Raw genomic sequence first — 13,270 nt, 5'->3', positions numbered from 1 at the left:
GGTCCTCTTGCACAGCCTAATCACCAGGTGCCTCCATCATGGGCCGCCTTCATTGCTATGCGCCAGGAGATTCGAGACTCTACAATGCATCAACAGCTGCAAGATAATTTGGTGGAGCACATATGGACGCTCCGAGGCAACGCCAACGTCGACGCCAACTAGTCTGTCATAATTTGTTTCAATTCAACATTTGTTAAACATTGTACTAATTATCGCCGAATTTGTTTCAGCAATTTTCGGACTCTTGCTCGCCGAACTAGTTAAATTTTATGTCGAATTTGTTTGAAATATGTCAAATGGTCGAGGTTGGGGGTTTCCTGCCGGGGGGACGGCTGGAACTTCGGCGCTCCCCAGGCCAAATTTTCGTCCAATCCGGACGAAAATTTCGCCGGATTTGGGTGTGGGGAGCGCCAACGAGTGGGGATGCTCTAACCATACGTATGATCACTATTTCAGTCTACACAGGGCCTAGTATTGTGAACCGGCCCTCCCAGCTTTGGTTTAGAATTTTAATGGCCACTCCTCAATTCTTCTCAAGCTCCACGACCGTGTGTGACAGGTACTTGAGTTCACCAACTGGCGAGCATTATACACCAGTATAGTATAGACTCTCCGACCGAGATCGCGCACTTGAGTAATCTTTTTCTCCGATGAGCCTCCTCCCATTCGTTCGAATCGTATCACATCCGATTTGCTAAGGATAGGGCACAACTGGTGACGTTAGCCATACCGAGATTAACAACACCGAGAAGTGCTGCGCTGGGGACTGGGCAGCCGTATAGCTGTTCCAAATCTCAACCTTTGAGCTATGCCCATTGCGATGGAGTACGATAGATAAGATCGTTAGCAAGACGCGTGGAATCTCTGATTCTACAACAATGAAACAAGTCCACATTGCAACAGTTCCAGAAATTTTATTCGTCACAGAATCACACTTCACAACATCTATTACATGAAGAAGAAAACGAGCTGTTTGCTACCACAACTTATGTTTTCAGATTTATCCCCTCCATTCCATAATTCTTGTTGTGGTCTTAGTTTAAGTTTGAACTACAATCACGACAAGAATCATGGAACAAAGGGAGTACAAATCAAGCATAAGTTGTCACACAGTGATCAATCAGTAGCATTACTACCACCTTCAACAGCGTCAGTGGCCTCTCTGGGCTTCTTCACTCGGAAATTAGGGCGAGTGTCTAGTGTTTTCCTGGCAACACAGAGGTTAGTTGGTATCCGGATCGTCGATAACGGTACCAGCATAGGGTCAGATTCGGGCGCCGGCCCTCTGAGACTCACAAGACAGAGTCCCCTGTTATCAGCTTGCCTTAAGACATTAGCTCGTCTCCATTTGTGACCGATTCTCACTTCAACAGGCACCCACGGTGGCTTTGCATAGAGGGCAGAAACCAACCTCCTAGGGGCATGGCCCATTTCAGAACCTACTTTCCTACCTGGAAAATGTTAAACCATAGTGGATTAATTTATAGTTATTTATGGATACACAACAAACTGGTCATATACCTTGTTTCTGAATATAAATGACAGGAACGACTGCAGAGTTTATTTTTTCATGTGCACAAGGGCAATACAAACATCCAATTTATCAGAAATGTGAAATGAATGTTAGTATGCAGAACCCTGGGATAGCTTGAGGAAAGCAATAGGCAGTTCCAGTAGTAGCACACTATAATTGAATTTCATCAAAGTTAACCCTCCCTTAATAATTAGTAGGCCAATTGCAAGTGTTTTTTTAATTTAACCTCCTACGTCATAAATAATGCCAGGGATTCAGCATTACATGACTTACCTAAGGTCATTTTCTCCATTTTCAGTATATATATGTTGTGTTACTAAATTTGGTCAAAGCTATTTTCCTAAAGGATTTCCGCATGACACAACTGTCCCTAGAATACGTTCATCTTGGTCACTTGGACCTCTTTACATGGGATCTGAGATGACAAAACAATGGTACTTGATAGCTCCCACAGTTATCACTTACGACAAACTATGTTAAAACTGTTCAAAAGAAGCAGCAAATGGATATTTATCCGACATGGGGTTTGCAGATAATTTAAAATCTACACATGGGGTACGCTGGTGAGCTCACCTACCAGCCTTCGAGGTGCAACCTCGGCAGGTGCCTCATTTCTACGGTCGCCCACACACACACTTTAACAACGTTTCAAATCAACATCGGGTTTCAGTGTCCTCTAGTGTATCAGAACATGAACTCTGCATTAACTCTTTTCTGCACCTGGAGGGACTGCATTCTGCGAGCCCATGGAAGATTACATCTTCCTATTCCGGGTGAGACCAGATGTGCTAGCATGCCCCCATAAACTCAGCATCCCACAAATAGGCAAATCCAAAGGATGCACTTTCCTTTCACAAAAAAGGAAGTGAAACTACCAATTGCTGTGCAACCTCAAAATCTGGTGGTTACAGGAATCTGGTGGTTACAGGGATTCTACCAGAAGGCCTAGACATTCCAGCCACAAAATCTGACCAATAAACGCGTCTCGAGACTAGATCGAGAACCAGAACGCGAACCCCGTTCGGTTTCTTGGGCTCAAGCGCGGAATCGAACGCGACACACAGGAGTCCCGGATCCATGGATGGGAGATGGAGGGGAGGCAGGGAGAGTGACGGTACCGAGCAGACGGCCGCGAGGATTCGCCGAGAGCCGTCGACGGCGCGAACCCCGGTGGCCGGTGCACTGCTCTGTCCGCCGGATGCGCTCTCGGTTGACTTGACTCGAACCACGGCGGCGGCGGGTGAGTCGTTTGATATTTCCGCGAAAGCGTTCACGCTCCTCGCTCTTTTCTATCCTTGGAGTTGGAGGCTCGGACCAAGTCCAAATCCAAACCGATCCTGACACGCGGGCCCCACCGGTTTTTGACAGCTGTAGAAACTCCGACCACGTGGCATTTCGGCTTCGCCAACGGAACGGGATTCCAATTTTTTTTATTTCTCCCGCTCAAACAACCGCGATCCATTCCCATTCCGTTCCTCCTCCGAAGCCGCTCCCAGCCCCAGCGCCATGGCCGCCGCCGCGGCGTCCTACTTCTCCGGCGCGGCGTTCATGCCGTCGCAGCGACCGGGGCCCGCCGCCGCCGCCGCGCACGACTACGCCGCGGCCACCCCTTCCCCCTCCAAGGTCCCTCCCGTGACCCTCCTCCTCCTCTCGCAGCACTAACCCTACCGCGCGCGAGCGCGCCGTCTCCGCACTCCCCCGGACGCTAACTCCGCCCTCTCCGTGTCCTCCGCAGCCGCGCGGCAACCCCCGCTACTCCGGCTGCGTCCCGGCCACGGTGCGCCACATCGCGCGCTCCCTCGCCGCCGCCGACGCCGGCGGCGACCCCGCCTTCTCCATCGACGGCGTCAAGACCAGCAACGTAAGCCCTCCTCGTGCCTCGGAACAACATCTCTCGCCCTTATACCTGCTCCGGTTCGCCTAATTAATTTCTGTGTTCGTCTGGAAATCCCCGAACCCGTGCGTGTAGGTTAGGGTTTTGGGGAAGGTGGAGACCGTGGTGAGCGGGGAGACCGACGTGTCGTTCACGCTCGACGACGGCACTGGGAAGATCCCGCTCGTGCGGTGGTGAGCTGCGATTTCTCATATCTCCGTGTTAATTTGAACTAGATTCGGCGCTGATGTGATGCAGTCTGTCTGACCATTTCCTGGTATTGTAGGATCGCCGACGACGCAGATGCTCGCGACGCCGCTTACGTCAAGTATGTGACGTGCATATGCTCTGATACGTGTTTAATTTTAGCTGGTTAGAAGTGCTGGAGATGTTCTAGTATTGTTTATCTGACTTCTGTTTCTGAAGGGCTGGAGTGTACGTCAGGGTTCATGTGGACATCACGGGGTTTCAAGCTAATCAGCAGGGCTTTGCTCGATCTATCCGGTAAGGAATCGGAATTCGTTTGGCATTAACCTGGGTGGTGCTCGTTTATTTGCTAATACTCATACAGATACTGTGCTCTGCCTGTCTTTGTTATTTTATCCTCCACCAAACTAGCTGTGTTTTTGTTTTAAGATTAGAGACTGTACATTCCAAAGTTTTATTTGTGGATAATACTTGAATGCTGTTCCTGCGGACGTTTTTGCGAATAATCTATTTTCTACTATTATTTTAGCTGTGGGTGTAGTGAGTGCCAATTAAGCAACATTTGAGGTGAAATGTGAGAGATGCTAGAGATGAAGGTTTCTATGTTATATGGGACATCTTACTCTTTCTTAAAACTTGGCTTCAAGATTTTTAACTCTCAGAATAACTATATCTGTATCAAGTATGTTCGAACTAGCCGTGCTGTACATAGCTTCATGGATTAGATAGTTGGAAAGTATCATTGTTAAGTAACTAAATATTGATTGTTTGTGGATAATAATCTAATTCTACCTTTGTTGAACATTAGTCTTTGGTAGTCTTAATTTCAACAGTGATTTGGCCCCATTCATTTAACATGCTCGTGGAATGTGATCTCGATACTAAGGTTCACTGGTTGAGTCGTGTTCTGAATGATGTCTAATATTATGAACGGTGTCCTTATTATGTATCCAGCAGTTCTTCCACTTGACATTCTCATGAAATTTGAATCCGAAGCACTAAGTTCACTGGTCGTGTCATGTACTGAATGATGCGTACTATTATTAACGGTGTCATTATTACTTATCCAGCAGTTTCTTCCTCTATGATTATCTTTCTGAAATCCAGGTGTGCCGCAATCTGAACTAAGATCATATCACACAAGTTCGAAACTGAACTAGTCGAGACTCGATACTTGCTTTGCTGACTGTCATGTAATTCCACTTTCTAGTTTTAATACCCCATGAAGTAAACTGTTCTGTGGACAGCTCATGATTGTAGTTTTAGTTTACATAGTATATAAGGAAATTATGCCTTGTTACCTGCTCTGGAAGATCATATGCTTGCACCAGTTATTACTTACTGACAGTACTTACTTTTGTCTGACTCTAATTCTCTTAAGCTTTATCTGTTTCCAGTCCAATTACCAATTTCAATGAAGTGGTGCTGCATTTCATCGAATGCATTCATGTGCACATCGAAAATACTCGGCCGAAGGTGCAGAGAGCAAATATCTCTATTTTATGACAGCACTCTACTTATAATTTCATAATGAGAGAAACCATTCATGATAATTTCCTTTCCATTTTAAAGATGCAAGAGACATTCCCTCCAGCAGTTCAAACAAACGCCTATACTCAGGTGCCTTATACTGGTGGAGTGACAGAACACCAAGTCCATTTCGCTCCTCAAGTAAACCAAGGGCAACTCCCGCCTGCAGCTCGAACAAATGCATCTACTTATGCTCCCTTTACTGGTGGTGTGAGAGAACATCAAGTTCATTTTGCCCCTCAAGTAAATCAAGGACAGTTCCACCCCACGGTTCAAACAAATAGATCTACATATGGGCCTTTTTCTGGTGGAGTGAGAGACCATCAAATTCATCAGTTTGCTCCTCAAGTAAACCAAGTATGGAATTTTATGATAACTTCTGTTTTATGGTTTCCTTGATAAAAGAAAATAGTAAAAGTACAAGTCTCTTATTTTGTCAGTATATTTGATTTTTTCCATGTTGAACTGCTGATTATGATCTCTAGCTTCATGGAACTGATATAATAAATTACCTTGTTTCTTCTGTAATCTCTTTCCTTAGTGCCTTCAGTTTTATCCACCAGCCTATATCCATGCCCTTGTCTGTAAGCCTATTAACTGATCTTGGGATCCTTTTTCCTTGGCACAGTCTTCAGCTTACTCAGGCACTGGTGGACAGCAGCATGACCTGCAAAGTAAGGTTTTGAAAGTTTTGCAAGCACCTGATATCATGTAAGTTTAATTTCTCGCTAGAAGTTGTAAAAGGATGAAGATCTTTATGAAACTTAGCTTCTGTTTTATGATTTCCTTAGTTAGGTGTATGTATGTTCAAATTTTCCACATCTTAATCCTGATAAAACATTACATGTTGATTCCAGCCTTTCCTTTCTCACATGCTCACATTGCCAATTTATTTTCTATTTAAGGTCCTGGTATTTGAAATTGACTTTTTCATGGTAATGTGGAATGATCCAGAAAAGCTGGTTTTCATTTCATTGCATCTTTAAGTCGGATGGGTTTAGTTGGATTGTAGTGCTGTGCTGCTTTTGCTTGAGTTTAAAAAAACTCGATTGTTCTGCTAAACCGATGCAAAGTTGTGCTACTAATGCTTCTATATATGGTCTAGTAACTCAAATGTTATTGATAACAGAGATATCGTGGAGTGGCTGTAAACTCCTAATCATACGTAGAAAAAACAATGAGTGCTTTACTGCATTTGGGTTTCTGTACAACCCAATCAATTTCATGTTATCATATATTAATATTTATCATGTTCCTGTCAAAAAGTTTACCATGTACTGTGAAGTTGTAGCCAGATTATGGAGCTGCACAATATATCTACTTCTTGCATGATCCCTTTGTTTGAAGTGTTTGTATAAAATAATTCAAGGGAACGGTCGAGCTGTATCTCAAGTCCTATTCTTGGAAGCCATGGTCTTGTACTTCGTCAGGAATTTTGTGGCTTGGAGCATTTGGGCAAAGAATTCACCAATATCTTTTGGCAATGAAATTCACTAATTTTCCACTGCAGCATTGGGCACCCCTACTGCGATGTAGTATGCATCAAGTGTCTTGCCTAAAAAACATGAGCTCATGTTTCTTCAGTGGCTCTGCTATTTGATATGTTTGTTCATTTTTTAGTAACAAATAACTTGAAGCATTTTTCAACAACTAAGATGGTGAAGTATGCAACTCTGCTAGTATCTCTTTAAGCACTTCTAGTACTTACTCTTGCCGTTTTTGCATTCTTTCTTCTGTTTTCTAATTGTTGCAAAGGGGGGGGTTAAAGTTGCTTCATTTCTGTTGAATTGAAGAATACTTATTTTAGGAGATTTGGACTGACTATTGCTTTCCGCAGATCCCTTGAAAATGGCATACACATTGATGAATTGGCTGGAAGAACTGGAGCACCAAGAACAAATATCATGTACCACCTCTATCTTACTCTTTCTCCCCATAACATGCAAGTTTCTGACACTGGTCTTTTACTGCAGGGCGGTTATCAACTTACTCGCTGATTCAGGCTTTGTCTGTTGGACCATTGACGACTTTCATGTCAAGTGTGTGTGTAACGGTTGATCAATGCAGTAATCTTCGGCGATATTCTAGCAAATGTGATATTTAGTTTGGTAACGGATACTAAACCATGTTCATGGCACGCGATGTAAGTATGCACTAGTGCAAATGGTCAATGGTTGGCTCGGCCTTTCGTTTTTACAATTGGGTAGGTGATACCAGTACCACCTGTTTTACACTAGAAAGCTACAGGTGGGTTGATCTGCTTATTGCTGCATAGTTAGGTTACTGTTTGCTGGGGTATACAATGCTATCTTTTCATGTTTGCTTCTGCTTACCTTCATGTGTATATATATATGCTTGTTTTATGTCACACTACTTTCTAAATTGTATGCGGGTCAATTTTCCGTGCTTATGGGTTCTTATTCTTCTGTTTTATTACTCTGCTGCTTTCCCCAGCGTGGGTCATGTATTTACACTGTTGTTCTGTCTGGTGTGTTTGTAGTTGAACTTGCTTCTCAAATGTTATGTTTCTGTATTGTCCAATTCATCGCCCCACTGGGAATAAGAAACAGTAGGGACGAAAATGGGGGTTTGGTTTGACCATTCACACATCAATTTGTCAGGTCAACCACTTCTACTGGTTTTACGGATTAGGATCGTGTGTGCCATGAATTTTCTTCTAGTTTAGCTTATCGTCTTTTAGGTTGTCTTCTCAAAAGAATTCTTGTCTGCTTTGAGCAATAATTGTGTAGGTGAGCTTCTTCAGTATGCTTACCAGAAGTGAGTTTCTCCAATGCTCTCTACTGATCATAAACGTACACGTGCTATCCAAAGGCTACCGTGCTAAGCATTTTTAATCCTATTATCTAACTAACACTAGTTTGTTAACATGGATTAGTGTCGCCGCCCTCTACAGGTTATCCTAAAACCTTGTGTATTATATTTGTTCAGAAGATGACATATACTAGTAGTCTTTGATAAATTGAATATAGATAATGCCTAGAGACAAGTCAAATTGCCTTTCAGTTACGCTCTGCTATGTCTGACTTTAGCTACCCCAGTGTCGGGTGACTTCGAGTCACTGATGTGTGGGCTGTCATATGTTGGGTCCACATGTTAGTGTCTCAAAATCACCCTAAAGTTAGCATTCCTTATCTATAATTTGTGTTGATAGATAAAGACAACTGGTTTTCAGTCAAGTGCCTGCACTAACAGTAAGGGTTCCTTATTACAATCTCCAGATGCATTTATGTAATCTGGCATTGTCAAACTGCACTTTGGGAAAGAAGAGTTGTACATCTGATCCTTTAAACGAAACAATTCTCTTGGCACGGAACGCTTAGCCTAACAACTCCGCATTCTTTTGCTCGTGTCAAACGTTTGCTGGTGGAAGTGAACCATCGTCAGTTATTGTCATGCATTTAGCTTTGAACATCGGTTACACTTTGCATGATGTGATGGTTTTGCAAACTATTCTTTATAGTAAGATTGTTGCAAGAAAGAGATGTCTAGATTATTTTTGCTTGTCAATGCAATAGTGCTGATGTCTTCGCTATGACGGCTATTTTTTTCCTGTCAGTCGTTTGAATATTTGTGTTTCTAGTCATTACAAAAAGTTATGTTCGTTGTTTTTGCGTGCAATTGCATATTCAGATTGCTACCGTAGCCTTTCATTAGCCCATGTTAGGTTTGACTCTGCATCTATATATATATGTGCTGAACCTGTCTCACTCGTCGTTTCTTGGAGCGAAGCCCTTGTTTGTTTATCCGAGCAGTCAGATTAGGTCAGACTCTACACGCATGGATCAGGATTGGGCATGTGTCCTAAGTTTTGGGTCACCTAAAATGCCACTAAGTAAGGGTAGTTCTGGTGATATTGTTCCCCTTGAGACACGTCGAAGTGTTCAATACCTGTTACACCTTTTTCTGCACGATTATTTTCTTGATGCCACAGGTGTAGAAGCCCACAGCGTTCTGTCAGAGTGTCGCGTGTCTACTTCAGAGTTGAGTCCAAATGATTTTGGCAGAGCAGCAAAGCAAGCACCGAAAGGTGTCGAGTCTGGGCGCCACTATTCCGGAACAAATTCTACTGCTGTACCAGCAGTACGTATCAGGCTTGAGGAGCACGCACGGAGCGGTGTCCACAACCACAAGGCAACGCGTACCGTACTCCACTTTAGGCTTTTCGGGGGCAAAATCTCTCTTTACATAACCTGTTGCTTTCAGTTTTAAAAATTATGATCAAGTTGCTTGTCAACCAAACCCTCCAGTCCAGACATGTTACTTAGACAACTTCCAGAGCCTTGAAAAGGATGAACACCTTGCACAGGAAGCCGAGAACATCAACACTTGCCACGCGCACAGGCAGCCTCACCTTGCCTGAGGAGCATGCCGCTTCATTCCGGGAGCTAGCACGTCGCACTGGCAGACAACTCGGGCAAAGACGGGGTCCCAAGGTCGAGCCGTACCAGGGCCACAGCGCAGCTCAACCTGTCCCGAACTGCCGTGCCACGGCATTGCAATCCACGGCTTGTCGTTGACACGAATGCACCACCAGAGTAATCAAAACCTCGATACACCTGGCACTTAACCCAACTGCCCGGTCGCCGTATAGCGACCGTAATATAATCCAGCCGGAGCAGCCAAGTACGTTCTTGGTAAGGTAGGGCAGGTCGGTCGGTCTCTGCCCCCGACAGAAATCTCAGTTATGTTTCGTGTGCACGCAAGTATTCTTTTGTGTTCATGTCATGATCCATGGGACGGGAGTCGGTGTCGCACACTATCATACTGGCTTTCCATTGATAACCTTGTACAGTATTTACAATCTATAGCAAACAAAGAGGAAGGAAGCTGTATTTACAAGCGGGGCCTGGTGGAGCAGGTAATAGCAAAATTTCCATGAAGCGTCACGGTCATCTGATGTATTCTTGGACGCTAATTAAGTGCTCGTCTGATGAGGAGGCTGAAGACGGCGATGGCGTGCAGAATTCGTCGTCGCTGTCGTCGTCATCGTCGTTGAGGTCGTCGAAGGCCCATGGCTCCTCCCCCTCCTCGTCGCCGGCCGCCGCCTCGGGCATCGCCCACCGGTCTTGCGGGATCTCCACGCCTTCCAGCAGCTCCAGCACCTGTAGACGCAGGGTACCACTGTCAGCTTGTTCATCACGTTGCCAGCGTCGTTGGACGCAAATTAAGCAAGGGCAGAGCACGCGGCAGTTTGTTTACTGCGTCGAGACATGTGCTAGCTAATGGCACCTGCCATGCTATGAGCCTATGACCGTTTCTCTAGAGACCCTAACAATTGTGATCAAGATCAGTCCATCTAGTCAGCCTACTTGGGAAAAGGACAGGCGTCGTCTCGAGGAAGATGATGCATGCGACCTGCAAGGTGCAACGTTTGGCGTACCTCGGTCATGGACGGCCTCCACGTCGCCGACGGCCTGATGCAGAGCGACGCCACGAACGCGAGTCGCCGCGACTGGTCGGCGTCGTATCCGCCGCCGCCGGCGGTGATCCTCGGGTCCACCAGCGCCTCCGTCTTGCCTTCGTTCAGTAGAGGCCGAGCCTGCATCACATTTCACAAATGAATTACAGAGTGACAAAACTGAGCTACGGATATGGTTGAGCGAACCAATGCACTCGCGCGCGTACCCAGCTGAGGAGGCTCCTGTGCGTGCCGTCGACGGGCTTCCTCCCGGCCATGACCTCCAGCAGGAAGACCCCGAATGCGAAGACGTCCGTCTTCTCGTCGACGATGCCGTGCGTGTAGTACTCGGGCGCCAGGCAGCCGAAGGTGCCCTCTATGGGCGCGATCGCCCGGTGCGTCCACTCCGTCGGCAGCCACTTGGCCAGCCCAAAATCAGATATCTGTCATCACCCATGAAAACACCAGCTGGTTTCAGGGTTCTGTGCATGAATTTCTCTGCCGCAACAACAGAGGGCGATGGAGACGTGGCAGCTGACCTGGGGCTGGAGGTCGTCGGTGAGCAGCACGTTGGAGGCCTTGATGTCCCGGTGGATGATCCGGCGCCGGCACCCCTTGTGCAGGTACGCCAGCCCCCTCGCCGTGCCCACCGCCACCCCGTACCTCGCCCCCCACCCCATCGCCACCTCACCCTCCCCACCATGGAGGCTGGCGGAGACGGAGCCGCGGGCGGAGAACGCGAAGACGAGGTAGAGGTCGCGGTCGACGCAGCACCCGAGCAGCGGGCACACGTTGGGGTGCCTGGCGTGCCCCACCGTGCCCAGCTCCGCGAGGAAGTCCCGCTCCCGCCGCTCGCACGCCGCCGCGCCCAGCAGCCGCTTCACCGCCACGGCGCGCCCGTCCGTTAGTGTGCCCCGGTACACCTCCGACGACCCGCCCCGGCCCACCAGGTTGCCCGCGCGGAAGCCGTCGGTCGCGCGGTGGATCTCGTCGTAGGAGAAGCACTCCCACGCGGGCGAGTCCGGCCGCGGAGGGGGTTCCTGCTTGGCGTCCGGTAAGTGGGAGGGTTTGTGGGGGGCGACGCGGTGGCTGAGAGAGAAGAGCAGCTTCTTGAAGCTGCCGCTGGTGCGCAGGTACTGAGGCTTCTTCATCGGTCGATCGCTCCGTCTCCTAGTCTTGGCCGACCGGTCGCCGGAGCAATGCCGTTACACGACGCTGCTGCTTGTGCTAGTGCTAGGTGGTTGGCTTGGCTGGGCTTCGAGGAGAGAGCTGACGCTGGTCGACCGGAGAAGAAGAGGAAGGGGGAGAGGGAGACGAAGTGGCGAGGGCGGTGGCGTACGAGCTAGCTCGGGGCGGATCGGGCATTGAAGGCTTGAAACCGAAGGGTGCTAACGCGGATCGAGGGCGAGGGCATATGAACGCGACCGGGCGTTTTTGTTCTGCCCGGCGCGCGTACGTGCGCGGAGCCGTGGGTGCACGATCGAAGCAGCAGCAGAGCATCCAACTCCACTAGGGGCTACGGCGTACGGCCTGCGGCTGTGGAACGAGTCTAGGCGGGTGATGTGAGCGAGGGGCAGCTGCTTTGCTTACGGAGAAGGGAAGGAAGCGTTGCACTTGCACTTGCAGCAGGGGAAGGGGACTCTGCTTCTGCTCACGTTAGTACGTCGCATCGCCACCGGCTCCACTGCGCCGTGCAAACGGAACTGAACGGAGCGTGCGTGCTCCACGTCTCCCGGGCGCCACGTCGAGGGCGAGAAATGGGAATGTACACAAAGCCAATATTTACCAAGGGCGCGTTTGGTAGTCTAGATAGACCTTGCCTCGCATCGGCCCAACAAATTTAGGTCCGTTTGGATGCCTGCAGCTCACTGCGTTTTTACATGAATTAGGTTTTAAAGCACGCGGGACAGGCTCTGGAGGAACTCCCGGAATGACAGTTTTTTCAGGGCTAGACCCGTTGCGGCTAGAAGCCTGCACGCGTGGAGAAGGAAGGCGAAAACGCCGCGTCCCTTCGGGAACACGCGCCATAATTAGGCTCACCGCTCCCTCTCCTTCCTCTCACTCGCGACCTCCCCCAAACTGCCACATCACCCGACAGTTCCCCTCCCGCCGACCAATCCGCCGCACGGCCGCACGGAGGAGCACCGGTATCGGAGGAGGAGACATCGGCGAGCAGCACCGGAACATCGGCCGCAACCTGCTCCGTAGTCTTCATCGGCATGTCGAGGTCGCCCGCGATCTCGAGCTCATCCTTGGCTGGAACAATGGCGGTAACGAACTCTCCTTCTCACCTTGGTACTCGTTGTGCCAGAACATGCTAATTTCGGTCATTTGTGACGATATGCACATTAGATCTGCTAGGGTTTCCATGAGGATAGCGTTTGAATTGATGTTGCAAGGTGTTCGTCCCCATTTCTTGCTGTTCTTGTCCAGTTCTTGTTTTTCACGGTGTGAATTTGCTTAGATCTATTACTCTAATATCGGATTGCGTAGATCCTTCCTAGATCGGATCGTGGATTGCTGAAACTGCCAGATCTTACTCTGCATGCAAAGAGGGGAAGAGTTTTTTGTGCTGGGGTTTAGCATGTTCAGATAGCTGTGCGGAATGAGTCACGCTAGTTTGTTCTAGATTGTGTTTTTTCTGATTGAACTAGGCCGATGATTGTAACCAGGAATCATAGTGTCAGGAGATGATTGATCGAAACCT

The 13,270-nt window shown here is 48.0% G+C and overlaps 3 protein-coding genes across 3 annotated transcripts; 1 reads left to right on the top strand and 2 right to left on the bottom strand.

The window, feature by feature from the left end:
* Positions 1 to 894: 894 nt before the first annotated feature.
* On the bottom strand, positions 895 to 2,783 carry LOC139833055 (uncharacterized). Its single transcript, XM_071823177.1, has 2 exons — positions 2,653 to 2,783; positions 895 to 1,451 (listed from the first exon to the last, which is right to left on the bottom strand). Exon 2 carries the CDS (start codon positions 1,429 to 1,431, stop codon positions 1,117 to 1,119), a length of 315 nt encoding a protein of 104 aa, XP_071679278.1. The 5' UTR covers positions 1,432 to 1,451; positions 2,653 to 2,783; the 3' UTR covers positions 895 to 1,116.
* Positions 2,784 to 2,993: 210 nt separating this feature from the next.
* Positions 2,994 to 7,476, top strand: LOC127312342 (replication protein A 32 kDa subunit C). Its single transcript, XM_051342879.2, has 10 exons — positions 2,994 to 3,157; positions 3,270 to 3,395; positions 3,504 to 3,601; positions 3,694 to 3,735; positions 3,834 to 3,911; positions 5,012 to 5,090; positions 5,187 to 5,501; positions 5,773 to 5,855; positions 6,982 to 7,050; positions 7,118 to 7,476. The coding sequence occupies exons 1-10, from the start codon at positions 3,041 to 3,043 to the stop codon at positions 7,200 to 7,202; spliced, it is 1,092 nt and encodes a 363-aa protein (XP_051198839.1). The 5' UTR covers positions 2,994 to 3,040; the 3' UTR covers positions 7,203 to 7,476.
* Positions 7,477 to 9,901: 2,425 nt separating this feature from the next.
* LOC127312341 (probable receptor-like serine/threonine-protein kinase At5g57670) lies at positions 9,902 to 12,018 on the bottom strand. Its single transcript, XM_051342878.2, has 4 exons — positions 11,103 to 12,018; positions 10,791 to 11,006; positions 10,546 to 10,704; positions 9,902 to 10,267 (listed from the first exon to the last, which is right to left on the bottom strand). Exons 1-4 carry the CDS (start codon positions 11,712 to 11,714, stop codon positions 10,055 to 10,057), a joined length of 1,200 nt encoding a protein of 399 aa, XP_051198838.1. The 5' UTR covers positions 11,715 to 12,018; the 3' UTR covers positions 9,902 to 10,054.
* Positions 12,019 to 13,270: the final 1,252 nt, after the last annotated feature.

The sequence above is a fragment of the Lolium perenne genome, chromosome 7 (assembly GCF_019359855.2).
Source record: "Lolium perenne isolate Kyuss_39 chromosome 7, Kyuss_2.0, whole genome shotgun sequence".
NCBI classification, from domain to species: Eukaryota; Viridiplantae; Streptophyta; class Magnoliopsida; order Poales; family Poaceae; genus Lolium; species Lolium perenne.
The sequence above is the reverse complement of the archived record's forward strand: the minus strand, read 5'-3'. Positions and strand labels throughout refer to the sequence as shown.

Coding starts and splice junctions, on each gene's coding strand:
- LOC127312342 (XM_051342879.2), top strand. CDS start 3,041: ATGGCCGCCGCCGCGGCGTCCTACTTCTCCGGCGCGGCGTTCATGCCG. Junction 3,158..3,269: donor CCACCCCTTCCCCCTCCAAG/GTCCCTCCCGTG, acceptor TGTCCTCCGCAG/CCGCGCGGCAACCCCCGCTA. Junction 5,856..6,981: donor TTGCAAGCACCTGATATCAT/GTAAGTTTAATT, acceptor TGCTTTCCGCAG/ATCCCTTGAAAATGGCATAC.
- LOC139833055 (XM_071823177.1), bottom strand. CDS start 1,431: ATGGGCCATGCCCCTAGGAGGTTGGTTTCTGCCCTCTATGCAAAGCCA.
- LOC127312341 (XM_051342878.2), bottom strand. CDS start 11,714: ATGAAGAAGCCTCAGTACCTGCGCACCAGCGGCAGCTTCAAGAAGCTG. Junction 10,705..10,790: donor ACAGGAGCCTCCTCAGCTGG/GTACGCGCGCGA, acceptor AATGTGATGCAG/GCTCGGCCTCTACTGAACGA. Junction 10,268..10,545: donor GGAGGCCGTCCATGACCGAG/GTACGCCAAACG, acceptor CTGCGTCTACAG/GTGCTGGAGCTGCTGGAAGG.